This window comes from Solanum dulcamara, chromosome 4, assembly GCF_947179165.1.
Source record: "Solanum dulcamara chromosome 4, daSolDulc1.2, whole genome shotgun sequence".
NCBI lineage: Eukaryota > Viridiplantae > Streptophyta > Magnoliopsida > Solanales > Solanaceae > Solanum > Solanum dulcamara.
The window spans coordinates 7,263,478-7,290,448 of NC_077240.1; the positions used below are offsets into that span (position 1 = coordinate 7,263,478).

Here is a 26,971-nt window from a genome sequence, read left to right on the forward strand (position 1 = left end):
AAATGCCAGTCATAAACATTTTTTCCTCAAAATCATTTTTAGAAAATATAAGTAAATTTCAGATTTTCCTCTATATTTTGAAAAGATGTATGGTATATTATATTTAAGTTTGTTTGTCCTATGTATTAATACGTGAATGTTTTCTTTGCTACTACTTTAACAAATAATGACAAAGGAATAGTCAAATGTATCTCTAACAGTTTCATTTTAAAGTTTAGTAAATTATAATTTAATTTTCATTCAATTTTAATCTATTTAGAGAAATTATAATATGAAGAAAAAAAGAATTAGACCCGCTTGTAGCACGACATGAGAGTGAGATCAAAGAAATAAAATGTATATTTTTTTGTTAGTTAAACTTTTAGGTGAGATGTTCACTCAGTTCAACATGGTATCAGAGCACACAAAAAGCTAGCCATTAAAAAATAATTAATAATGTCTAAATTAAAAAAAAAATTGTATTCCCAATATCTATTTACATCAAATCAGTCAATGTAAGGTATATAGTGTGAACTCAACCTCTAATTTGTTACTTTTAAATTATTAAATCAATATTACTTTTCTATATTGAAGTAAATATTTAATTAAGGCCGCTTTGGACATACGATATGAAATTATCACTTGATATCAGAATGTTATAATGTGCCGGATTGATAAAGCGTATATCTCCATATTTGTTTTATAAATAAATATTTTACAATTACAAACTTTCGAATATACATAATTTTATAAAGAGTCATGATCAACAATAGTAATAATTAATTATTCTTTAATACAATCCTTCCACATTATACATGCAATCTCTTCACACCAAGCATGTGTTTCTTTTTGCAAAATTTAAAATAATGGTTTACAAAATAATTGATTTAAGACATTATATCGCATATCAAATACAGGTTTAAAATGAGAGGGTCATAAGAAAAATATAATTTCACCTCTAATTTGCCAATTCACTTAAATAATATATGAGGAGAAAATATAACTTAGGTAATTTTCATATGTTACTATAGAGAGAGATGGATAGATATATAGATAGATAGATAGATGCCACTAAAATCAACAATTTCAGATGCCAATCATAAATATATTTTTTCCAAAATCATCTTTGGTAAATAGAAGTAAATTTTAGATTTTCCTCTACAATTTGAAAAAATATATGATGTATTATATTTAAGTTTGTTTGCCTTATGTCCTAACACATAAACATTTTCTTTGCTACTACTTTAACAAATAATGACAAAGGAATAGTCAAATGTATCTCTAATCGTTTTATTTTAAAGTTCAGTAAATTGTAATTTAATATTAACTCAATTTCAATCTATTCAGAGAAATTAAAATATGAGAAAAAAGAATTAGACCCACTTGTAGCAGGGTGCAAGATTACTATTTAATAAATAAAAAGTATATTTTTTTGATACTTTAAACTTTTAGATGAGATGTTCACTCAATTCAACATGATAGCAGAGCATGCAATTAGTCAGTTATAGAAAAAATAAAAATAAAAAATACCTAAAAAAATTTTTAAAAAATAATTGTATTCCCAATATATATTTACATCAAATCAGTAAACGTAAGATATATAATGTTGACTCAATCTCTAATTTGTTACTTTTAAATTAAGTTATTAAATCAATATTATTTCTATATTGAAGTAAATATTTTCTTAAGATCGGTTTGGACATGCGATATGAAATCATGAGTTGATATCGGAATATCCTAAAGTGTCGCATTGATAAATCACATATCTCCATGTTACTTTTATAAATAAATATTTTGTGATTACAAACTTTAAAAAATATATAATTTTATAAAAATTCACTGGTCAATAATAATAATAAATAGTTATTCTTTAATATAATTCTTTCACATGATACAAACAATTTCTTCACGTCGAGCATGAGTTCCTTTTTGCAAAATTTAAAATGATGATTTAAAAAGTCTTGATTTAAGACATTATATCTCATGTTCAAATACAACCTTAAAATGAGAGGGTCGTATGAGAAATATAATTTCACCTCGAATTTGCCAATTCAATTAAATGATATAAGTAGAAATAGGGGATTACTTCTTTTAACAAGTAAAAGTTTGTCCCTATACATAAATGTTTTCTCATCTAATCATATAACTAATTAATATATATTTAGACTTATTTAAAATCATTATTGGCAGTATATATCTTTTCAAACGTTTTTGCAAAAATAGATAATCTCATCATTAGATTGTGTCAAACGGAAAATTAAAGAAGTTGTTGACAACTAAACAAAACGATTGTTACACATATACTATTAAAGAGGGATCAAACACAAAGTAAAATGCAACACAAAAGCTTTCAGTCTTTAAGTCAAGAAAAAAAAGAGTAAATGGCAAACAACACAAGCTCAAATCTAAGTGATAATATGATGATAAAATATGGTGTATGTCTAAAAAATCATGCTACTAGGTTTGGTGACTACTTGGTTGATGGATGTCGTGAATTTACGAAGAGTGGTGATGATGGAACTAGAGAAGAATATATTTGTGCTAATTGTGGGTGTCTTAGGGGTTATCATCGAATAAATAATCAGTCATTGCATCGTTATCAAGTAATTCAATGTCCTTGCTTTTTTTACCCATATGTTATTTTAAATGGTAGTGAAAATCCGCCGCCTATTTTTCATCCTTTCATGACTCGAATTGTGCCAGTTCAGTACATCAGAAGGCCTGTTTACTATTTTTTTACCTGATCCGATAAGAGCTTCACTCCGTGAGAATGTTCTTTGTGACATGACTACTAGCTCTTATTTATCTCTATTGGCGTTATTTACTAAGGATGAAACGAGTCAAGTTCCTAAGCCTTTTTTGTTATTTTCAGAGACACCATCTTCAACTAGCGATACAATTATATTTGAGATTCTCAAAAAGAAAATAAGCTATGAATATAAACTAAGAGGCCAATCTTTATTTTATTAGCATGAAGTTGTGTTTATTAATCTTAAGTTTGTTCTTTCACATTAGAAAAAAAAAGGAAAAAATTAAAGTTAGATTCCTAAAGTTTTTCTTATTTTGATGAATTGTGTAAGTTTTTATTTCCATCTGTTTATCTAGTTGCTTGATGAAATAAAACTGTGACTTGCTTGATTAATTGCTTCCTGCAATATTTTACAAAAGAAGTAAAGAGAGTAAATGCGTAAGTTTGACTATGAAATAAATATGTTTATCAGCTTTGTTTTCTACTCATTTAAATAATTATTTATTGCAAAAATTACCTTATAGAACCATATCTAACTATTTGTTGTTTAAAAATGCATGATATCATATTTTTATGAGTCTATTATTTAATTATTTAGTTGTTTTTATTTTGTGAAAAACATGTATTTGTTTCACATTAAAAGCATGGTTTTGTTTCTTCATCTGAGAAAAAAAAATTAATAATAAAAAAGCATGTTCATTTTTCAAATCAATTTAATTAGATTTTTCTTTAAATCAAATAAAAAATTATCAACTTTTAAAAAAGAATTTAATACCAAATCAAATTAAATACTAAAAAACTTAATATATGCGGCTTTTCAATTTTCTTTGTACAACCTTCCTTGATTTATTGAAGAAAAAATCACATACATAATGTATTTAAGAACTTAAATTACAATACATAAATATACATTTATTTATTTTTTACAAAACACAAGACTGAGGATTTAGGCTGATACGTCCATCTTCCACCGTTGTTAAATCAAGATTAAAATGTTGCCACCATCTGCCGTACTTGCAAACGTTTAGAAGTGGCTCCTTTACTGTAAATAAAAATTGAAGTTCCTAAAGCAGATCGACGAAAATTGAATACAAATAATGATGTTAACGAGAGAGAAACAAATTATGTAAAGGAAGAAGCGGAATCGTGGAGGTTAGAAAAAACAAACTCCAAGAAAATAAAGGAAAGAATATCAATAATCTAGTTACACACTTAATTGTTGTTATTTTATTTATCGTGTTTTTTTTTAATTTAATTTTTTACTTTATTTGCTAGGTTTTGTTAGAGATCAATTGCTATTTGTCACGATCCAAAATGGACGATGAATGACACCCACACTTAACCTTCAATGTGGGAGAACCAACGATACAAACCTCAACTTATATTAACGATTCAACTTATAAAACACGACAATATTGCGGAAGCTCAAACTTTATTAAAGTAAGAAAGAACAATCCACTAGAGTCTACTATATAACATTCCACAAAATTTGAAAGTTATCACATCAAGAACATCTAATCTCAAAATATCAAATCTAAGAGTATCGAACACCAAAATAAATAAATAACACAATGTGTCCGAAAACTAAGGACATCATGTCATGCCCAAGAGAATCCAACACGAACTAGGAGGATAACTCACCCTCGAATCCGATATACCGGAGACTTGCTAGAGCTGAGGACGAGTCGAAGTTGCTGGTACATTCCCTGCACTCAACAAAAGAAAAACGAAGAAAAAACTAGTAGGGGTCAATACATGATAACATGTACTGAGTAGGTACCATCGGCCGACTCAAAATAGAAATCAATATGCATAAAATAATAGCAGAAAATCAACTACAACACTTAACATGCGGCAAACAACAAAATTAAGATCAACTGACAACATAATAAGACAATTATGTAATCAGTCAATAATATCCAAAGTATACATGAGAACTCAGGCATCCACACCACGCACTTTTGAGAAATGAGTTATTTGGAATTGAGTAGATTGAGTCATTTTAATATGTTTTTCTTTAATATTATCGTGCCGAAATATGACACCTGATCTAATAATATCATGTCGGAGCGTGACACTCGATCCAAATATACCATGTCAAAATGTGACACCCGATTAAAATATACCATGTTGGAATGTGACACCTGATCCAAATATATCGTGTTGGAATGTGACACCCGATCCAAATGTACCGTGTCAGAACGCGACACCCAATCCAAATATACCATGTCAGAATGTGATATCCGATCCAAATATACCGTATCGAAATGTGATATCCGATCCAAATATACCGTGTCGGAATGTGATACCCGATTCAAATATACCGTATCGGAATGTGACATCCGATCCAAATGTACTGTGTCGGCTCGTGACACCCGATCCAAATATAAGTAATTTATCATTCTTTATTATCACATTTCACTTCATTAACAATATTTCATCAAGCCTCTTTATCCAATACATCATTTTTGATAGGACAAGTTCAATCAATCATCCAAACCACAACAATAAAATGCATAACAAACTTCACAATATTACTCAACGACTACCGAAAAACCAAATCCAAGCAAACTAATTCACCAATAACTTTCCTTTCTTCGATGCCTCAAAACATTTTCAAACTATCAAATATATAATATTTATAAGTACACGAGTCCATAAACACTCGTATCACTATATATCTAGCCTAAACTCAATAACCCTTTCAAATCTATAATCAAATTCCTAAATTTTGATACTAACTAATATTTCAAGTCTCATATACCTAAATCTTAAGCAAGGCTTAAGTCTCAATTCTTCTAATATTATAAATTTAATGATATTTATATAATATAATACACCTAATATTTAATTATCTATCTCAATAAATCAAACATGAATTATAATGCAATAATTAAATAAGAATAATTAAAGGCGAAATAGTGGCGGGCATATGCAAATACGTTGCATAATGTTATATGTAACAATTCCATATACACTTCTCAATCATATGATAATCATTACTTAATTATTCCTTTCCACTAAAGCTTTGTCCAAAGTCTCAAAATAATGATATAGCAGGTGCCAATTTGCAATGCAATTGATCAGTAACTATTATGTCCCTTTCACAACTCAAACACTACATATAATAATAGTAATAATATGACCCTTAATTCAATCTTATCTGATCGATTTGCAGATTTTGTTATTTGTGATGCGGTGTTTTTCTTCACTGTTAGCGGCGGAAGCCGCGTTCCTTTCTCCTCTAACACGCTCTTCTTTTGTGCCCTCAATTTATGATCTAAAAATTATTAAATCGTACTACTTATTTTAATAAATACGGACAAATGGTATAGAGTATTAAATAAATTATCAATTTAGCCCATCAACTAAATTAAATATCTAAAGTTACCCCTCAACTAAATAGTTGTACCTACCAAATAGTCCAAAATACTCATAAAAATTAGTTCTAGTATTCAAAACGACTTAATGAGTCGTTACACTATTAAAAAAGTAGAAAGTATTGTTAGGTTTTATTTATTATATCGATCCTTAAATAGTATACGCATGGTTTTTTTTCTTTATTGATTTTTTTTTGCTTTCGATATCCGAAATCCATATTGGAGCCTCGATTAAATTCAGGTTGCACACTGCAGGGCCCATTCGAATGTGACGTTTCCAATAAGATTTTCTCTATATCCAGGACCCGTACTCGAGACCTCTAATTAAAGGTGAATCAATTTTACCACTACATCACAACCCATGCTGATTCCCTTGATTGAATTTGATTTTTTATTTTGGTAGAATAGGGATATTTTTATATATATCTTAGAGCATTACATCGGAAGGAGTAGATACAATATTAGCATCTCTACTAGTTTCATCATTAGGAATAACCATTTAGATTCCCAAACATTGATAGCTTAGTACAAGTAGATACTGATATTCGTTTACCAGTTGCCACTCCCAGGCCGTCTCAACAAGTTTGGGATCTAAAGCCAAACTTCATAAAAAGACTTTTTTTTAGTTATCATGTATATATTGAATAACTATAACATACTCATATGCAGACTTTATGAAATAAGAATGTTAACAATGAAAATATTCAATGAAAAAATATAATATAAAGTTGAAATAACAGAATCTGGTTTAAAATTTAAAAAGTTTATATAATGATACTAGTATGAATTTGTTGCAGTGCTTAAAATTTAAATAATACATCAAAAAATAAATTCGATCTTTTTATAAACACAAAACAATAGATTTTACATAATGCATAAGGTTTGACCATTTGGTAGACGTTAGAATATTTAATAATAAAATAATAAAAATTGATTGGGGAATAAAAAAGATAAATATAAGAATTGTAGTGTGGTTCATGATAATCACCAAAATATAAATAAGTTAATAAAATAGATAGCCACCTAAAAAGAATGCTATAATTAAATAAATACTATTCAATTTCTCAATTATTATAACGACATCCACATTAAATAAAGTGAACAAATACTATATATATATATATATATATATATATAAATAAAGTAAACAAATACTAAAAAATTTAGATCCAAGCAGTTGCTTTAGTGCCTTATGGTCGAGACGCCCGGCCACTCCGTCTCTATCTACTTGCAAAATAGGTCTGGCACTACCGAGATAGAGGTTTGATTAGTAGTACCTAATATGCTTCCTTCCTTTGCCACCTATTATCCTGTCGAAAGTTATGGCGTACCACTAGAATCCCCAACTTCTTCAATAGAGACCTTCAGAATTCCACAGCAGACTGATAATTAGGATGAGTATGCTGAAGAGTTCAATTACCTCAGTGAAATCAATTTTCACTTCTATTGGCACCATATGCTTTTCGAGATCAAGTTGCAGTCCAGTTTTGATAGCCTGCAGTTCTGGCATTAGTAATAGTAGGTTGGAAAAATAAATAAAGGAAAAATTACTAAAAAAAAAATACTATTTAATAAATAATTACTGATTTTAGTTATACTTTTTATTTATTATCATTTATAGTAATATATAACAATATTATGATATATCTAATATATATTAAAATTGAATTATGCATACAAAATAAATGTATTATAAGTGTTTTAAAATATATTATACTTGTTTGGTTAGAAATTGACACAATGTATTATAAGTGTATTAAAGTATGTGATAAATAAATTATCCATAAATAAAACTTGTATTATATGAGTTTTATAAATTATTCTGGCTAATATGTATTAAAATTATATTATACTTGTATTATAAGTATTCAGTGAAAAAAATATTATTATTATAAATAATAAATATTTTCTTAATGTAAATTTCCCATAAATAAATTAGTAAATAGTACTTTTGGGCCCAACTTATTATAGCCCAAGAGAATGCCTTTTTGGGCCCAACTTAGTGCCTAAAGGAAGTAAACAGGAATGCTTTCTTTTTTGGGCCTAACTTAGAGCCCAAAAGGAGTTAAACATAAAGGCTTTTTTAGGGTTGCCGTTTAGATCCTGTTATATATACGTAAACTTTATACTTCTCTTCTTCCCTAACGTCCCCTTTGCCTTTACTGCAGCCTCTCAAAGCAGATTGCTTCGTCTGTAAGCTCTTGAAGGTCAGAAACTCTTTTTCCTAAAACTCAACTGTTAACTCATGATTTTGGTATTTTCTTTAGTGCCTGGGAGGTTTAATTGGATCTTTTTACACTACTGTGAAATCAATTTTCTTTTTTAAATTTGGTGGTAGTTCAATTTTGGATGAGTTGACACGATATATTTAGTATGAGGGTTTATGGAGTCTTTTATTGATTCTATTTACCTGACTGAGTTTCGTGTTCGACTTTTTGGAAACAACAGGTTGCTGGGTTTTGTGGGTTTTAACATTTACCAAGAAAGGAAAAAATGTCTGGGTAAGTGTCGCCATTTGTAAGATCTCTTGTTAAAATTCAGTTTTTTTGATTCTTTCTAGTGATAAGTTGCTATCTATTTCGTTTGTAGTGATCTAAACATGTGATAAATTTTGAACGGTTTGATGAATTGCTTGTCCATAATAATGAGAATAGTCTTTACAAGTTCAACGTGCTAATTTGTTTTGTTCCGTACATTTCATGAAACAAGAACGAGAACATTCCCTGTACTCAAACTAATCTGTTGTTATTTTAATTGTTATTAAGGAAACCAACTAGTAAAACTATGTAAGACTTCACATTTGATGTGCCAATTGCTTGAAGCATAACGAAATACATTAGCCTAGCTGAGTTTTTTTTTAATTCTGCGTTATTTATTGTTAGAATTTCATTACATTATACTCCACTTGAGTTTTTTTTTTAATTCTGCGTTATTTATTGTTAGAATTTCATTACATTATACTCCACTTAATGTTTTATTCATTTGGTTGACCACTTAATCGCTATAGCAGTGTGGACATTGTTTATGTGATCTGGATGTAGACAAAATCTATCATTAAAAAAGGTGGATTGGCTTAGCCTGTATTAGAAATTGCATATGTAGATTAAGTTTTTTTAATTGCTTTGCTGTTCCTATCTTTAGTTAGAATGAAACTTTTTACAGCATTCTGTTATGATTTTTGTGATTCCTGTGGAATTTTCTTTTGACAATGGATGGTTATTCTTTTTTTGCCAATATGGTCATTGATGTTTCCTCATTTTGAACCTTTGTTGTAAGGTGTAGTTTAGCTGACATTTGTATACCTGTAGAGAGGATGCTGCTGTTGCTGTTCCTGTTGCCGAGACTCCTGCTCCGGCTCTTGGAGAGCCCATGGATATCATGACTGCTCTGCAGCTGGTCCTCAGGAAGTCTAAAGCTCATGGAGGTCTTGCTCGAGGACTCCATGAGGGTGCTAAGGTCATTGAGAAGCATGCTGCACAGCTTTGTGTGCTAGCAGAGGACTGTGACCAGCCAGATTATGTCAAACTGGTGAAAGCTCTTTGTGCTGATCACAACGTCAGTTTGATTACAGTTCCCAATGCAAAAACTCTCGGCGAATGGGCTGGTGTAAGTAGTTCATGTTTTTTCAATCTTTACTTTTCCTAATTAACTGCTTTCTTATGTGAAAATGAGAGATTGGACTTTGTTTTGTATTAGTTACCCTTGCTTTTAGGAGGGGAAAGCATATTTGGGAAATGTGTTAGATAATCCTCAGAATGATGTGACTGCAGTCTTAACTTTAGGTTCCACGTGAGTTATTTGATTTTGTTTAATCGATCTATGCTTGTTTCTCATTGTATGGAGTTTGTTTTGGTGATGGGGTTGGAGGCACAGGAAGGTTCTGCTTATCAACTTTGTTGATGTCTCTTTGAAATGTTTTGCTGTATTCAATTTTGTTGAAGTATATGATGTAAAATCAAAATCCAGTTACTCATTGGCTTGTGATCTTTCATCATTTACAGTTATGTAAGATTGATTCTGAAGGAAAAGCAAGGAAGGTTGTTGGTTGTGGCTGTGTTGTCGTGAAGGTACATACTATATATCCTTTTGTTGTTTGCATAAACAGTTCCTGATAAGTTACCAAACTAGAAGTTGTTTTCAATCATAATGAATTTTCTGATCGTTCTTTAGGATTACGGTGAAGAGACTGAGGGTCTCCATATCGTCCAAGAGTACGTGAAATCTCATTAGATAGAAGTTGGAGATGGAGCTTTAGGACTATGGAGCTAGAGATCCCGTTAAGCTCTCTTTTTTGATGATTTATCCGTACTTGCATTAGGATTGAGTTTGTGAGATTTCAAACAAGTTATTGTTATGTACTTTCAATTTTGTTTTTCCAGCAGGGAAGATCATCATACTCCTTGAAACTGCACTCTAGTCTATAATCCTATTGCCTACATTTTCTTCTTGAAGGTAGAATGGCTGATCCAATTACATGTCCTTACTCAAAAATGTTATAAAAATATTTTCTCTCGAAAAGTAAAGTTCAATCATGAATGTTAATGTTGTCTATTCCAATTCAACCTTGCTCCCTTTCTCCTTTTTCTGAATCCAACGTTCGTTCAGCTTGGTTGCAATATGGATGTTGAGGACTAAATAAAAGGTGTCATTTGACAACATTCTATTTTCTTTTATAGTAAATAAATAAATTGTAGTTTTAATTTATTAAAGTGAGATAAGGGTATCATGTTTGTTTAATCACAGAAAAAAAATTGTGCTTACTACTTTATTCATCAAAGTCCTTATTCCTTCTTCTCTCCACGTACGGCTCATTTTGTTTACAATTGGCAAAGATCATACAAATCTTCCGAAACAATAATATAGTACAAGCTAAACAATAAAGTAATTTTCTTTTTAGATTAGATAGACTTTTGTGAAATGGAATACAGGAATTATGATTCTCAATCTCCCCCAGAAATCCTAACTAATAATTTATTTATTTTTTTAAATAAATTCCTTTTGTTGCATGAACAACAGACTGGACAACACGATACAACTAGATATTGACACGAGCAAAAGAAAAAAACAAGACATTAAGGGATTATGATGTGTCATATTGGAGTACGAAGAAATTTTTGTCTAATCGAAACTTTTCTCAAATTGAAAATTCCAAGTGCGGTGCACCTCTTGTGTGATGTTACGTGACAGAATTAATCTTGAGTAAATAAAACAAATTAGAATGTTAATGAAACGTTAAGGTTGAGATAAATTTTCGATAGACCCTCCACTCGACAAACAAGAAAATATAACAAATACAAATGTTTCAGAAACGTGAGTTGCAAAATCAAACTACAAAACATTCTCCCAATGCAAATGTTGGAGAATTTCTCTATATTTCACTTGAGAGTATCCCAATAAAAAAAAGCCATAGATAGAAGCGTAACGTCAACAAAGTATAACACGGCATTTATAGGAAAAAAGAAGCATGCAAAATAAGCAGTAAATTACAGTATCTCTGATAAATATTCCCACTTCTACCTACTTTTGGGAATCTTGTGTTTGGCAATGCATGCCCCTAAAAAGCCTCATTATTGACTGCTCCGAGTTGTAATCCACTCAACGAGTCCATTCACTTATTAACTCAATCCGACTCGATTTAGATCAAAACAAATTCTCCAAAAGTTACGAATAGAGTATTAGACTTGTTCTGCTTCCATAACAGCATGATAATTATAACTAAAATAACAATCACTTAGTTATCCTCATATACCATCATTCATCAAATCATAGATAAATATATATATATTCAACATAATGTACATAGGTTTTTTTTTGGATAAAATTAACAAAATTGCAAAAATCTAATAAATAATAAAAAGTCAATATTCTGAATTCGCCTCTCGATTTACTCTGTGACTTTATCCGCCAATATTTCCCTAATCAACTTCTTTTCATGTTGTGCACATGTCTTGGTAACATTATTTGTAGTAATAATACTACAATTTTTTCTGCATCTTTTTCTTTTCCTTTTCAAAAGTGTTAGGCCTCGTAATATATTCCATAAAGGATACTTAATTGGCTCAATTATCACATTCTCCATTTCCATCACAATTTCTTCAATTGATGGTCGCATTATTTTCTTTGGAGAAACACAACGTGTGGCTATGCTTAACATGTTCTTTATCGTGGCCTCCATGTACCATGGCACATGCATTCTTTTATCACAAATTTCCAAAGCTTGTCCCTCTTTAATCAATTTTGTTGCCCAATCAACTATAGAAACGGGCGATTTCGATACATCGATCGCTTTTCTTGAAGACATAATCTCAAATAGTAAGACCCCAAAACTAAATACATCATTTTTCGTGCTTAATTTGCTTGGTTTGGTGTAAGCAGGATCGAGGTATCCGATCGTGCCAGCAGGACGAGCCACTGAGTTGGAACTATGAATCGGTGACTCGTCATCATGGCGATTTTCACGATCAATTTTCATCCTTAGGGCAAGTCCAAGATCAGCCAACTTAGCATTCCAATTTGAATCAAACAAAATATTGGCCGACTTTATATCTCTATGAACAATTGAATTAGGCTTAGTTTGGTGAAGAAATTGAATTGCTTTAGCAACTTGAATGGCTATTTGGGCACGTTTAGGCCAATTAGGAAGGATATTATTTTGTGCATGAAGCATTTGATAAAGGGTGCCATTTGGCAAGTACTCCATGATGAGAAAAGTTTCATTCTTGGACGAGTCGTCATGATAATGACAACTCGTTCCAAGAAAATTAACTATGAAAGAGTTTTCTGACAAAGACGATAAAATACTTACTTCGTTTTTGAGTTTGGAGTTGTCCTGAATTTTTTGAAGACCCAATGATTGTTTCTTTATGGCTATGATCTTACCTTCTTCTAAGATGCCTTTGTATACAAAACCATGGCTTCCTTTACCAATGAGTTTTGATTGTGAGAAGTTCTCTGTGGCTTTTACAAGCTCTTTATACTCAAATTCCTTCATTTTTCTTTAATATTTCTACCAACACTTGGAGAAAATTAGAGATTTTGGTTGTGTATAATCATATCTTGGTTATGAAAGGAGCATTCAATCTGTTGTGACTTTGGAGGTCTAATATAAATAGATAAAACCAGGGAATATATTATGCAGCAACACTTTTTAGTCTATTGGAGTAGTACATATAACTTGTAAATAAAATATTTATTGTTACAACGGATCACTTATATCAAGGCGAATTATTTTCTTGGATATGACCAAATCTAACAAATTTGAGTTATATGCATTTCTCACATTTTAATTTGATTGGCTCCAACACATTCTTGACCATGCTTTTAGGTTAATTAACAACACGTTTTTAGTGTAAACACTTAGCCGTATTTTTAGTACATATACAGGTATAAAAAACTTCTTATGTTTCAATCTGTTTGACACGGAATTTTTAAAAAAAATTAAGATTTTTTTTTGAATTTTATGAACAAATTAAAGATGTATGGGATATACCAAAATGTCCTTTTAACCTTATATTTTAAACATGTCATATTAAATGCTAGAATGAAAGAGTTCTAAGAAATAAAAAAAGAGACATTCATATTTAATTGAATTTTAAAAAAAATTAGATAAACAAATTAAAACGGATAGAATAAATTTCTGAAGAATAAACCTAATATCTTCTGAAATGTAAGGGTGTTTCTTTTGTTTCTCTCTTTTCACATTCATATTAAGCTTTTCCACTCCACAAAAAAGCCCTTCTAATCAGCATCATTTACAACAAATGTTTAAACAATTGTGTATTAGAAAATCTTAATTTATCGAACCTCACGATATAATAATGAGTCGAAAAATGCTACAACTATAAGTCCAACTAGACAATATAAGATAATTGAGGTTTTATTTATTTTTCCAGTGGTGGGGTTAAAAAAAGTTACAAAAGAAAAATGCGCCTAGTTGTCATCTAATAACTAATATGTGTTGAAAATAATTTATTCAAGTTTAAATTTGAACAGAAATAAAAGTACTAAACACTTTTTTTTTATATGTCCAATCAAAATTACCTGATATTTTTATTGGCGTAAAATAATATGTATCTCGTGTAATTAATTGACATGCTCACAAACGGACTGTACCATTATGATTTTTAAAAAAAATATCAAGGAGCACAACGAAAAAGTGAAGGGAGTTGGGCAGACCAAAAGGAAAAAATTAAAGGTAGCAACTCTGACGATGAATGAAAGTGGTAAAATTAGCTGGTTTTTGGGCCCTATTCTCCTTTTTCTTACTTTTTTTGTGTACCATAAGGACTAGTGAATTTTTTTTCTGGGGATCTATAAAAGATTCTCATTTTATGGAATTATTAGGTCTTAATACGCTTAATTCACTTTTGTAAAAGCTGAACTAAACTTTTTCATATTTTAATTTCATTGTCTTGGGCTGTCCCTTACTTTTTTGCTTTTCGAAATTTAGAAAATCTCACTCTCATTTTAGTCCTGGCATAGTTGTGGTTGTCACAGCTAAAATCACCCATTAAACTACAATTTCTTTACGAAATGTTCTGATTTTTTTTTATACCAACCTTAAAATGTCATTAACTTTCTATGGAGCAAAACACTCTATAGTGATTCACATTCGAGACATCTAATTAATAAACAAGAATTTCAACTCAACTCTTACACGTAAAACTCCAGGATAATATTTACTCGGAAAGTGGTTATTTGTGAATTTTTCCCTTAAACCTGCATGCAATTGACAAAAATAATAAAAAAATGGATTCTACCAACAGACAGCTGAATGTGATACATCCTTCAGGCTGGCCCAGCTTAAGATTGTGGATGTACTTGATTTTGGCCCACAAAATAGTTTTTCCATTAAGAAGCAGCGAGCCCATTAATGGCCCACAATACATATTCATTTCACAAAGAACTAATAAAAGCCCAGTACTCAACAACAAAAAAAGCCACACAATCAACAAACACTTCAGTTTCAACTATTGCGAGGCCCAGGTTTAGAGCACTAAGAACTAATAAAAGCCCAGATTCTTTTGCCAAGAGTTAAGCAATTACAGGCCAATACTTTTGTGTGATCTATTTTACAAAATATGTATGCAATATATTGATAGTGAACAGAGATGTCAAAAGAGTAGATTGAGCAGAATTTAGAGGAATTAAAACGAGCTGAGTTAATTAATGGGCGGGTTATTGACTCACCCAAAAGCTACTTAAACTTAAATGAGTTGGGTTGAAATGGGCTAAAATGCCGGTCATAATTCAACCCGCCCAATTCTTGTTAAACTTTAATTACATTATTTGTTCTCTTTAGAAAAATTTTAGTAACTAACAAAATAATTTTTTTCTTTATTATGGCTATATATATAATATAACATAACACATTTTATATATATATATATATATATATATATTGACAAGATTTATCATCAGTCAATTTGGGCTATATATGAACCCAATTTTTAATGAGCTGAAATAGGTTGAACTTATAAATGAGCGAGTTAACTTGAATGTATTGTGCAGGTTGAGTTTGATTTTGATTTTGTCTTCCCTAATAGTGTATACTTCATGTATATATACACAAATACAGTACATATGTATAAATACTTTATCTATGTTGGTAAACTAGATGGCCTAAGGGTTCACTTAGATAAGTTTCCCTAATCATTACTATTATTTTTAAAGTGGAACAATATTTACAATGTTTATAACGCCATCTTATATTAATTTGTACAATCTGGCACACACTAATAGAAAGAATATCAATATTTAAGTTAAACACCTACCTACATCCATATAAGGTACTATGGATGCTTAAAATCGACGAGTGTAGATGTGCCTAATAAGTAGGGAATCATATAAGTTTATAATCAATGTGTTGTGTACAACAAATTTGAAAATGGATCATTTTACACCAATAATAAATGCCCTACAAAGGAAGCTAAGTTCAAAATTTATGTAGTACCATCATAGAGGCAATAATGTTTCATAAAAGAAGGAATTTAGCGTCTCAACTTTGAGGGAAAATAGGCCCCCATCTTTCAAGGAATTGTCACAATCCTAAAGTTATAGGTTTTGTAGTTTATAGTATGATATTCTATTTAAAAATTTTATATCAAAAATCAATTTAATGCATATGAATGCTTTTTATTTGGAACGACATAGTAAGAGGAAATGATACTCCATATGCTTTTATTGGCATCTTGAAGTGGGTAAGAACAACAAATTTTTAGGTTCAAATTTTAATAGAAACAAAAATATTAGATGATTTCTTTTAATCTGTCTTAATTTTGATGGATAGAATTACATGCTATCTATTGCTAGTGGAAAGTGTTAGATATCTCGTAAAATTAATCAAAAATATGCACAAGCTGACCTAATAAAAAAAAAGGAGGACATAATAAAATAAATTTGTATCTATCATTCCAGCTTTTATGATGAGACTAAAGATTAGCCCTTAAGAAATAAGAATTACTTGAGAAGAATAATTGCGCTGCCACTCTACCATGGTTTTCTTTTAATTTAAATATGGAAAAGCTAAGTGATAGTGCAAAATGGTGAAAACTGATTGGAGTCCAAAATATTGACTGCAAAATTTTCACTCTTTAATTGGATTTGCAAAACTTTTGGACTTTTTTCATCTAAATGCAATCTTCTTTCCACCACCCCAAATCTTCAAGATCATATTTACCAAATATAATTAATCCTTTCATTAACCCTCAAATGATTGCATTTTAAACGTGTTGCTTTGCTATTGATCAATTGAACTAATAAATATCTTATGAATAATTACTCAATTAAATATCTCTCCTCCATTCAAGTTAAAAACATTTCAATGTTGATATACTGTACTAGTGGAGAATACAAAACTTTTGTAGAGCTTTAAATATTTGTTTTTATTTTCTCCAGTAGTACTGCACAGAATCTTTTATGTCATTTTATACATTTTGAATGATTATAAAAACAACTTACTCTAATTTCACAAGTGCAGTTGTGTGATTAATTAACACTATTTTTTTGTATTAATCATTTACTAATTTTATTAACTGATCAGCCCATTTTATCGATCCACTTAATTCACCCAATATAAAATAGGTAGATATGTGATCTATGAGATCTATTGTCTAAATATTTTTTAATTTTAATTTTATGTTATATATAGTAATATTATAAGGAAAGAAAGGTTATGATAACTATTCAAACAATTTACTTTTTTTAAAAAAGAAATTTAAATCATAGTTAGAATTGGATGTGTTAGTTTATAATCCGACTTTTAGCTCAATCCAATTTGTTTCAGCTCAAGAAATTTTTGAGCGGGTCAATGATCTGATTATTTATTAACCTCAATCCGTTTTGATACACTTAATTTTAATCTAATCCGCCCATTTAACACCCTATAGGATAGTGATGTTCGGATCAATATATGAGCAGTTCTACTAATTAGTTTTGTGACTCATCAATGAATATTTTACTTTGTAATATATATATATATATATATATATATATATATTCAATCTTCTAACTAGGGCAAAAAGGGTTAATAATTAAAGTATCATTTTTACCACCCATTAGGGAATTCAGGTAGCTGTACAAAGTTAGTAAAAATGAAATGATGGGATCAGATAGCAGAATTCAGGTGATGTAAAATTAATTCCTATTATATTACCCTAAAATGGCAAATAATTGGGTCAAATTCACTCATCACCATTACTAACAATACCAAATAAAATAGTACTATAAATTTATGTTTGACTTGGTTATAGGTGCATTGATTTTTAGCAGAATAGTACAAACCTACTCATGTGGTACCAATTCAGTCAATAATTCCACACACACGTACAATTCAGTGAAAATTAAAGAGGTTGTTCTACCAATTAATTACTCATAACTGATTGTAGGGTCATTTTTTAGGTGCTGTGTCTATTTCAATTTTATTTATTTATTTTAACTCTCCAGTGTCAATTTTCAAACTGTTCAATATCCTTGGAATTACGTACAATCAACTAAAGGAGGTCAAAAAATATATATTTTTTCTTTGAGACACTTTATGTGATATGTTTGAATTAATACGAAATTTAAAATTATTTTTTTTTTGTATTTTGTGGTCTAAAGTCTTCATTCACCCTTTTGACTGACCGTAGATCATTTTATTAAGGATGAAAGTGAAATTTGAGGATTAAATTAATTTTAATTATAAAGATGACATTATTGTTTAGATAAATTAAAATAAAACACCGTATGTTGCATAAATTAGAACAGAAAGAATATTGTATTTAATACTAGTTCATTGGATTCTTCCCATCTTAATCGTTTGTCTCCCAAAAGAACTTCATTTCTTCAATGGTCAAAAATATTTGTTTTCCCTTTCTTTTTACCGTGAAATAATTCCAACATTCATCTTAAAACGTTATTACAACAATATATGAGTGGTGTTGTTCAAAACCTTTATGAAACCCCGTTAGATTCTGAGAATACCATGTAGAGCATCGATCCAACATAAGGTGAAAATAATATTTTGGTATATATAAATTCTCGAATCTCCTAAACATAAAGGGAGTTTAATTTATAGGTATTTTTTTTGCATTTTTGAATTCCTTTATTAGGATTCCCGTAAAAAATAATTGGCGTCTCATATCTATTTTGGAAACTGACTAAATCAAATTTGCATTGTGAAGTCTACTTTGGGGGTACTCCCTACTAAGGACGACTTTATATTAGGGCTATAACTCGAAATCTGTAATTAAGAATTAAAGAGTATTTTATATTCTAGTTATATGATCTAGTAATACAACCTTTGGTCGTAATCATTTCCTTAATTATATACTCAAATGTATAACATTATTACATAACTCAACATGAAAAATCAACATACTTATGGAGAAAAATGAGTGCAGAAGCTGTTGTAATTGCATTAGCTCTATAGATTTAGTGTACTTTTTTAGAGGATGGGTGTTAATTAATTAACTTCCCTTAAATAAGGGTATGTAACTCCGCCCCTGGTAAAAGTTTATCTTATTTACTTGTACGTTAAATAATGTGTAGGTAAAATGCAATTAAACCAATATTTACTTAGAGTCTTTCTCATCTTGACGAATATAGAAAATATAGATAACTTTGTTGTACTAAAAATTCTAAATTATATTATTGAATTTTGGCTCAAATATAGCGAAATGAACATAGTGAAGATTCATATAATTGTTTGTTTTTATGTTCCTTACCTAACCTTCTGACATTTTAATCCTCTCAAAACACTGAAAAAAAGAAATTGAAAAGGAGATGCTTATATAATAAATCGAAAAACATTTACCTAAGTCGATCGTACAAAAAAATAAAAATCGAAAATAATTCTAAAAGAAATCTTTGGAACATAGCAAAAAATTCCAACTACTTTACATGACACACAAATTAAAATGGAGAAGTCTTTTGTAAACAAAACAAAATAATAGCATTTCCATTCAAGGCCACAATAATATAGAATCTCATAATTACTATAATCAATGTTATTGAAGAAAGTGACATTGATAATGAGAGATTAAGAGACAAATTGCCAGTAGTTGTCTAGATTGAAAAGACTTACGTGCACCATTTTATAGTATTCATAATAAGTTTATTCCATCAATTATATAAATATATATAGAGTTCACACCTCTAATTGAAAAGGTTTGTTTCTAATCCAAATATATATAAATTTGGTGATATCATTGTTTTTTATTCTAATTACCTCTTATCATATAATGCCTAAAAATAAGATTTGTATGTATGATTTGCTTTGGCATATAGACAATAATGATCTTCTGTCAAATTCTTTTTTCTTGATTGAATAGGTTGTTGTATCTAATTTGTTAGATAAACTCATAATCGAGATATTTTAATTACGCCCACCTCCTATTATTGATACTATCTTGTGAATTGTGAGATAAAAAACATTAATCATTTCGAGCTCTAGTGAAAACTAAAACCATAATACAAACTATTGAAAAATTAAACAATAATTGAATCCAATGAGATATTTAGTTTCCAAGTCAGTTTTCTAAGATAAAAAGGCGGGTTTTCCTCTTAGTGTGACAAATTGCCACGACACAAACTAGAGGCCCATGGTCGGTAACACAAACTAATTTGGTGCTACTAGCAAACTCATTGAATTCACGGTGTGTTTTTAAAGTGCTCACTTCTAAAATTTGAGGTATATAATTATTATTTTTCAAAACAAGTAAATCAATTTTAACCCACGACGATTCGATAATGACACAAAAAAAGATTCTATTCTCAACTCTTTAAAAGCTATAAGATAAGCGGACGAATTTTTCATTGACGTGACCCAAATTTCCTTTCTATAAAAAAAAAATTCATCTTCAATTCCTCCTCTTTAAAATTTGTCATTTCTCCCATTTTGAATTCTTCTATTTCACACTTATACTACTTTTTCAAGCCCACCATACACAATCATTATTCACCTAAGCATAGATCGAAAAACGAGTCAATGAAGAATGGATTACATTACATATACATGGCATAGGTCGACATACAGCGGAGGAGCGACCTATTGCTCACGGGTTCATCCGAACCCCTTTCGTGGGAAAATTATACTATTAATACATAATAAAAATAATTTTTATGTATCGAACACCTTTCGACAAATTCATTTGTCTACCTCTTCAAATTCTGAACTTCTAAATTAAAATTTACAAACGACAACAGAAGCCTCCACAAGGCTATTGGGGAGATCGCTATCAAAAGTCACTTAGAAGTGTGGCAGGACGTTTAAGCTCTTTGATAATGTCGAATCTTTTAGTGGAGAGCATTGTTAAAGTATCTATCATGTGCAAGTTCGAATTAATGATGAACTCTCGAATACTGAATGGTTAAATAAAAAATAAGTACAAAATTAGTTTCGTATGTTTTGTTGGTTTCATTGATAAAGTAATAATGAAACAACAACCTAGATAAATCTCACCAAACACACTGTTTTCACCCCACAGTGTATGTACCCTTATGATTTGCTATTGGACCATTAAGACAAAAACCCCTAATTGATGTTGAAAGTGACACATGATACATTTCACACTTTCTCATATAAATATTACCAAGCCACTGTAAAAAAAAAAGTACTAATGCACTAAAATAAAGGCCTACTTAACAAATAAATATATAAATAAAGAAATTCACTTCTTCAACATATAAGTACACTTTTTCTAAAGGACTCGTTATGTTTACACTTACTTTTTACCTCATCACAGATTTGAAATAAAAATAAAATTTCCAGAGAAAGTTAGAGGCAAAGTTGCAGCTTTCAGTTACTTTAGGGTAACTAACCCCACAAAATTTCAGTCTTTTTTCTTTTCTTCTTCTTCTTCTTCTTCTTCTTCTTCTTTGGGTTTTGGGTCAATCTGGACAGTAATATTTTCTTTTTTTAAACCTTGAGAGGAGAGTAAATAGTAAATATTTGGAATTTAAAGAGGCCAAAAGAGGTAAATTAAGGGGAACAGAAAGAAATGAAGATTAACATTTAAGTGCAGAGTAATTTGAGTACAAAATTTTCAGGAGTGTACTCTGACCAATAATAAGTTTGTTTCTTCTTTTAGCCCCTAGCTATAGGTTTGAATATTTCTGACAATTGTGTAATAATCAATTACTTTAGTTTGTTTTTTTAAAAAAAAAAACTCCTTTTGGGGGGAAAAAATAAAATATTGGTGATGTCATTTTATTAATTGGAAAAGGATTGAAGAGAAAATGGAAGGTCACAATCAATTAACTTCTTTGCATATGAGAAAGCAGACAAAAATTAGTGTCTGTAAACAGTAAATCCACAGTGAGCATTGTCTTTGCATAGCAAGCATAACAGTGAACAGTTTTCACTAAATTAGGAATAACAGTCACCAATTTTGGAATTTATATCTGTTCCCAATTTAATGTTAAAAGATTATTTTTTTTCAACCAAAAGAATTTTATTCATCTTCCAAAACAAATAATTACAGCTGATTTGAGGTAGACGTGTAACCCAAGTCTTCCCTATAGATGGAAGATGGGATGATCTACTTACTACAGTTGAGATGATGAGGTAAATGTCTATGATAGAATTTAATGTTAAAGACGTTTGATTCCATACGTAATTGAAATATTGACTTGTTGTATAATTAGGAGTTAGGACCACTAAAGTTTGAGGTGAAATGGTAAATAGTACTTATTTATGTTTAATTAGATTTTTTTGAGTTTAAGTTTAAATATAGTCGGTAGAAAACATTTTATTTGAAAAAAAAACTTTTTTTATGTAAATTTGAATTAATTGAACCTTAACAGGAACATGGAACCATGGTTGAGAAATCACAAAAAGTTGACGGAAGAAAACATTTAATTTAAATGGTTCTCTACACAAGTATACTCAAAAAGATTATTCTGAAAATAGTTTTTTTTTTCTAAAAACAAGTTTTACGAATTAAAACTAAAATCAAGCGCCTGGGGATCCTCAAAAGTTGATTTATAGAGGTTGATGTACAGAAGCTTTACAACTAATACCAAGTCAATTTAGCTCTTTTAAAAAAAAATTATTATGCATTTGTATAATGATAAAATTAGATACCATGAGAAGTATGGTGTTCCAAAATGAGTGGGTAGTTCAAGGACAAAATGATCAACACGAAATATGATGGGATAATTAAAATTCTTTCAAACTTATTCAAAAATTTCAAAATTGAACATCTGAAAATAACAAAAAAATCACGTTATCAAATATCAACCATGCTTTCCAAAAGTGGACCTTCCAATTTACCTATTTTGATTTAATCAAATTCTAATAAAAATATTGAATACAAAATGAAAAATGGAAAAAGAAAAGTGGGACAAAATGGGAACAAAAAGAAAGACATCTATAAAGCAGATGCTCCAAATCTAAAAACCTGGAAGTATCATTTGCCAGAAAGGAAGAATGAAGCAAGCTAATTGTCTTCCTTTTTCTTAAGACAATTAAAAAAACATTATATACAGATTGTTTTAGTTTTGATTACTTATATTATTTTTTAGTTTACTTTTTAAGTCATTCATTCAGGAATACTATAAACAGTATATCTGTATATGTCGTTTGTTAACATGGTAGTGCAAAAAAAAAAACTCAGGGCGTGGAAATTTAAACTTTTTAATCTTATATTGATGGGATTAGAGATTATAATCTCGGGATAAATATTGAAATTATTTATATCATGCTTGATATAAATTTTGATTCGACTTAGTAATTCAGAATTGTTTATATGTACCACTAGGGGCGGAGCCACATGGTGGCTAGGGAGTTCATCCGAATTTGTCACGCCCCGGAAGGGTATTCTAAACGTGGACGGCACTCGAAAATCATTATTGACCTTTAAGTTAACCATTTGGTCCAATCACACTTTCATTCAATCACATTCTATCAGCGTAAGACTCAACTTCCAATAATACTATTTATAAATAAGGCCAAAGGCCAACCACATATCCAATCAACAACTAGTAAGAGTGAAACTAGTCAAAATGAAACAATCAACATCATCCACACTCTAGTCCATGAAGCCTCTATCAACAATCTAAGAGGTGTCAATGACAGGTTCATGTCTACCACAAATCAAATAAAGGAAAGCTAACTCAAGCTGAAAAGATAACTACGGTATCCTCCAGAAACAGGGAGGACTCACCAACTACGGTATCCTCATGAAACGATGCAGGACAAATGACGTCAGTACGTGAAATGTACGAGTATGTAAAATGGAGGAATGAAACATGCATCAGGGTAGGATCAATCAACTCAAAATCTCAACTTAGAAGAAGGAACAATTAAATCAAGATGTCCTAAGTCTAAATAAGAATATGATTTTGACAAGACCAATCATTTACAACCCAATTAAATCCATTCTAATCCGACTCAGAGTACTATCAAGACTTATATGGGAGTTTTTCTTATCCGACAACTATCACTTATGAGCCAGTGATAGTACAACAAGCCGACGTTGTTGCCATGTCCGTTCATACCTTGACAGGGTAGGAACGAATCAACAAACATGGATCTGTAACCAATTAAGTCCTATCATGTCAGGACAGTAATTTAGGAAACATCCGATTTTAACGATTCAACCCTCTCCTGCGTTTGGTGACGTAGTTATTGAGTTCGAGTTATTACTTATCCTTACCCAATTCGGTGCTCGATACTCCTCCCAAGAGACAATGCTAATAAAACTCTATCCAATCAGTTCAATCTAATCATATCGACAAGTCTCCTTTGGACCCTTATCAATTCTATCACAATCAAACCTCTTGACCGATCGTACTATCCAATCAATCGCAATCACATTTTTTCAAAAGTAATTTAGGTATGCATTTATGACAAAAATTAATCCTATCCAATCATTTCTCCATTCATTTAACCAATCTTTTGGAGCTAAATCGTGACTCATCAACACTCCAAATAAACAATTAAGGATACTCAAAATATTTACGTTTATAACAAAAATATATATAACAACTCATACCAATCAACTCTTAGACCCAACCATAGTATAAAAATATTGTAATATAAGAATCAATTCGGGTGCATGGGGGTGAAGATAGGAAGCATTTATCAATTTCTCAACTTATCAACATCAACATAACAACATCAAGTTAGTAGATGTAAAAAACTCAGTAGGACATAGATTTATCAAGAAAACCCAATTTCTATAAACATTCAACTCAAAGAAGATGTAGGACACATGGGTGAATTCAATCCATGTTATTGACAGCCTTACATACTTTAGAGTAGAACTTGAAGAAAACTTGATGTTAGGTCCTAAATGGAGAGCTTGAATCCTTGAGTTTGAGAGCAATTTTGTTGGAGATGATTTAAGAGAGAAGAGAAGGAAGTTTGGGGGTTTTGAGGAGGCTAAAGACTAAAAAAAATCCCTAAAAACGCGTCCAAGATCGTATGTATATAATAGGGAATGGTCCAAGTTGCCCTTACTAAAATTTGGAAAAACTGGCCAAGTCTGCGCTAGGTCTGCGTCGCGGACTTGGCGCGCGCCTCTCTGGTCAACAGGGCATAACTTTTTACTACGAACTCCAAAAAATGCAATCTTGGTGGAGTTGGAAAGAAGACTCAAAGACCTTTAATTTGATAGGTCATTATCCACCCAATTTGTTATACTCTACTAGATATGATCGTTTAAAGTTGATCCTTATACGAACTCATATGAAAACTTAGCCGATAGAAATTCTTTGGACTCGACTTGGTGTTAGAGATCCCTTATGACCCTAAAACACATCTAATACTCCTTAAATACTTATTAATTGATCCTATCTCATATATACAATTTGAAGTCTTCGAGTTCAAGCCTATACACCTACAAAGAATGGTTCAAATCTTAGAATAGAGATTTTCAAGGTGTAACATAATCTCTCGGCTAGTTCGTATGTCTATTTCTTCAAATTTTAAAAAATTCTAGCTCCGCCACTATGTACCATCATACTCGATGATGGACAATAATACTAGAATATTATTCACGAGATATAATATCAAAATGACACATTTATCCTTCTTCAAAAAATTTCTCCCATAATTTTTAACAAAAATAATATTAAAAACACAAGTAATATGTATTCCAATTTAAATAAAACACCTGTCTAATATTATATCATGTATATTTTATTTATAATTATTAAGTCGTCTTATTATAATCACGGTATACTTTGTACCCAACCCTAAAAATACTATAATCGGATTAAAATGATTGAGGATGAGGATGTGGGTTGTGTGGTTTTTATGCTTAGTTTATATTATCTTTTATTTAATTTAATGGTAGATATACGACTGGGTCCAGATGGGACTTGTCTGGTTGATTATTATTATAAACTTTTTAAATATTTGTTGGCTTTTTTGAAAATATTTTCTTACGGTCAAGATGGTATGACTAGAGCCGTGAATTAAAGACTTTTAGTAGGTATAGAATTAGGAGTAATACCAATCAAATCAAAAAAATATTTACACCAATTTAACGAATTACTTAATTTTACATTCACACTTAAAAGTAAAAATATTGAATTATTCATCAAGTAATTAATAAAAAGTAATACTATACAAGAAATTTGTCCATCCATGAAGAATTGACAATAGTAGTTTTGTGAAGATAATTTTCTAAATCAACATGTTATGAATTAAAATCATATAATATGGAATAAGTCCATAAAAATGACTTTACAAAAGGTAATTTGTCAACATTATATTTTTGATTTTTTTCAAAATCTTCTTTTTGTCCTTTCCTCCGGGTGAGCACTTTGTGAACACTAGGTAAACCTCCATTAACTACTAGCCTACAAACTACAATAACATGCTCAATTCATAAGACGAGTGGGGATTAATCCCGAGTCATTCTTGTGAATAATCACCTTCCAAACCAACTGAATCATTCCGAAGAAAAATATTTTTCAAAAGTAGAAATTGTCATTATTTGAAATTTCAAAGTAGTTGAAAATCCCATTATAAAAATAACTAATATATTTTTGAACTTTGAAAAAATTCATTCATTCTGAAATTTGGACTGTCTAACAATTCATTTATATTGGACAAAAGAAAGCATATTGCTATTGGTGTTTGTTTGTACTGTCTTTTTGTCCAAAGTACAGTTAATTTTTAAGAAGATTTTTCGGGAAAAAAATCCAAATAAATAAATAACTATACAAATGTTAAATAAAAAAATATCAAGTAAGAAGCAGTGTGGGGTTAGGTTGGTATGAGTTGTCCTACTGCATTTGATGCTTTATCTGATGCACCCCTCACCCCCCCTCCCTACCCAACAACAAACACAAACAACACAGTTGATGTCTATCTGCTACTCTGAACAATATTTATACACGTTTAATGGTGTTTTAATCTTGGAACATCTGC

The 26,971-nt window shown here is 30.2% G+C and overlaps 2 protein-coding genes across 2 annotated transcripts; one reads left to right on the top strand and one right to left on the bottom strand.

Annotated features, from left to right (window-relative positions):
- Window positions 1–8,208: 8,208 nt before the first annotated feature.
- LOC129885875 (40S ribosomal protein S12-like) lies at window positions 8,209–10,559 on the top strand. Its single transcript, XM_055960340.1, has 5 exons — window positions 8,209–8,315; window positions 8,557–8,609; window positions 9,417–9,714; window positions 10,110–10,175; window positions 10,279–10,559. Exons 2-5 carry the CDS (start codon window positions 8,602–8,604, stop codon window positions 10,336–10,338), a joined length of 432 nt encoding a protein of 143 aa, XP_055816315.1. The 5' UTR covers window positions 8,209–8,315; window positions 8,557–8,601; the 3' UTR covers window positions 10,339–10,559.
- A 1,349-nt stretch (window positions 10,560–11,908) lies between these two features.
- Window positions 11,909–13,251, bottom strand: LOC129884606 (serine/threonine-protein kinase-like protein At5g23170). Its single transcript, XM_055958890.1, has one exon. It carries the CDS (start codon window positions 13,097–13,099, stop codon window positions 11,993–11,995), a length of 1,107 nt encoding a protein of 368 aa, XP_055814865.1. The 5' UTR covers window positions 13,100–13,251; the 3' UTR covers window positions 11,909–11,992.
- Window positions 13,252–26,971: the final 13,720 nt, after the last annotated feature.

What these genes read in the sequence shown, in the direction of transcription:
- LOC129884606 (XM_055958890.1), bottom strand. Translation starts at nt 13,099, where the DNA reads ATGAAGGAATTTGAGTATAAAGAGCTTGTAAAAGCCACAGAGAACTTC.
- LOC129885875 (XM_055960340.1), top strand. An exon ending in CTCTCGGCGAATGGGCTGGT is followed by an intron (nt 9,715 to 10,109) that starts GTAAGTAGTTCA and finishes CATCATTTACAG; the next exon opens with TTATGTAAGATTGATTCTGA. An exon ending in GTGGCTGTGTTGTCGTGAAG is followed by an intron (nt 10,176 to 10,278) that starts GTACATACTATA and finishes ATCGTTCTTTAG; the next exon opens with GATTACGGTGAAGAGACTGA.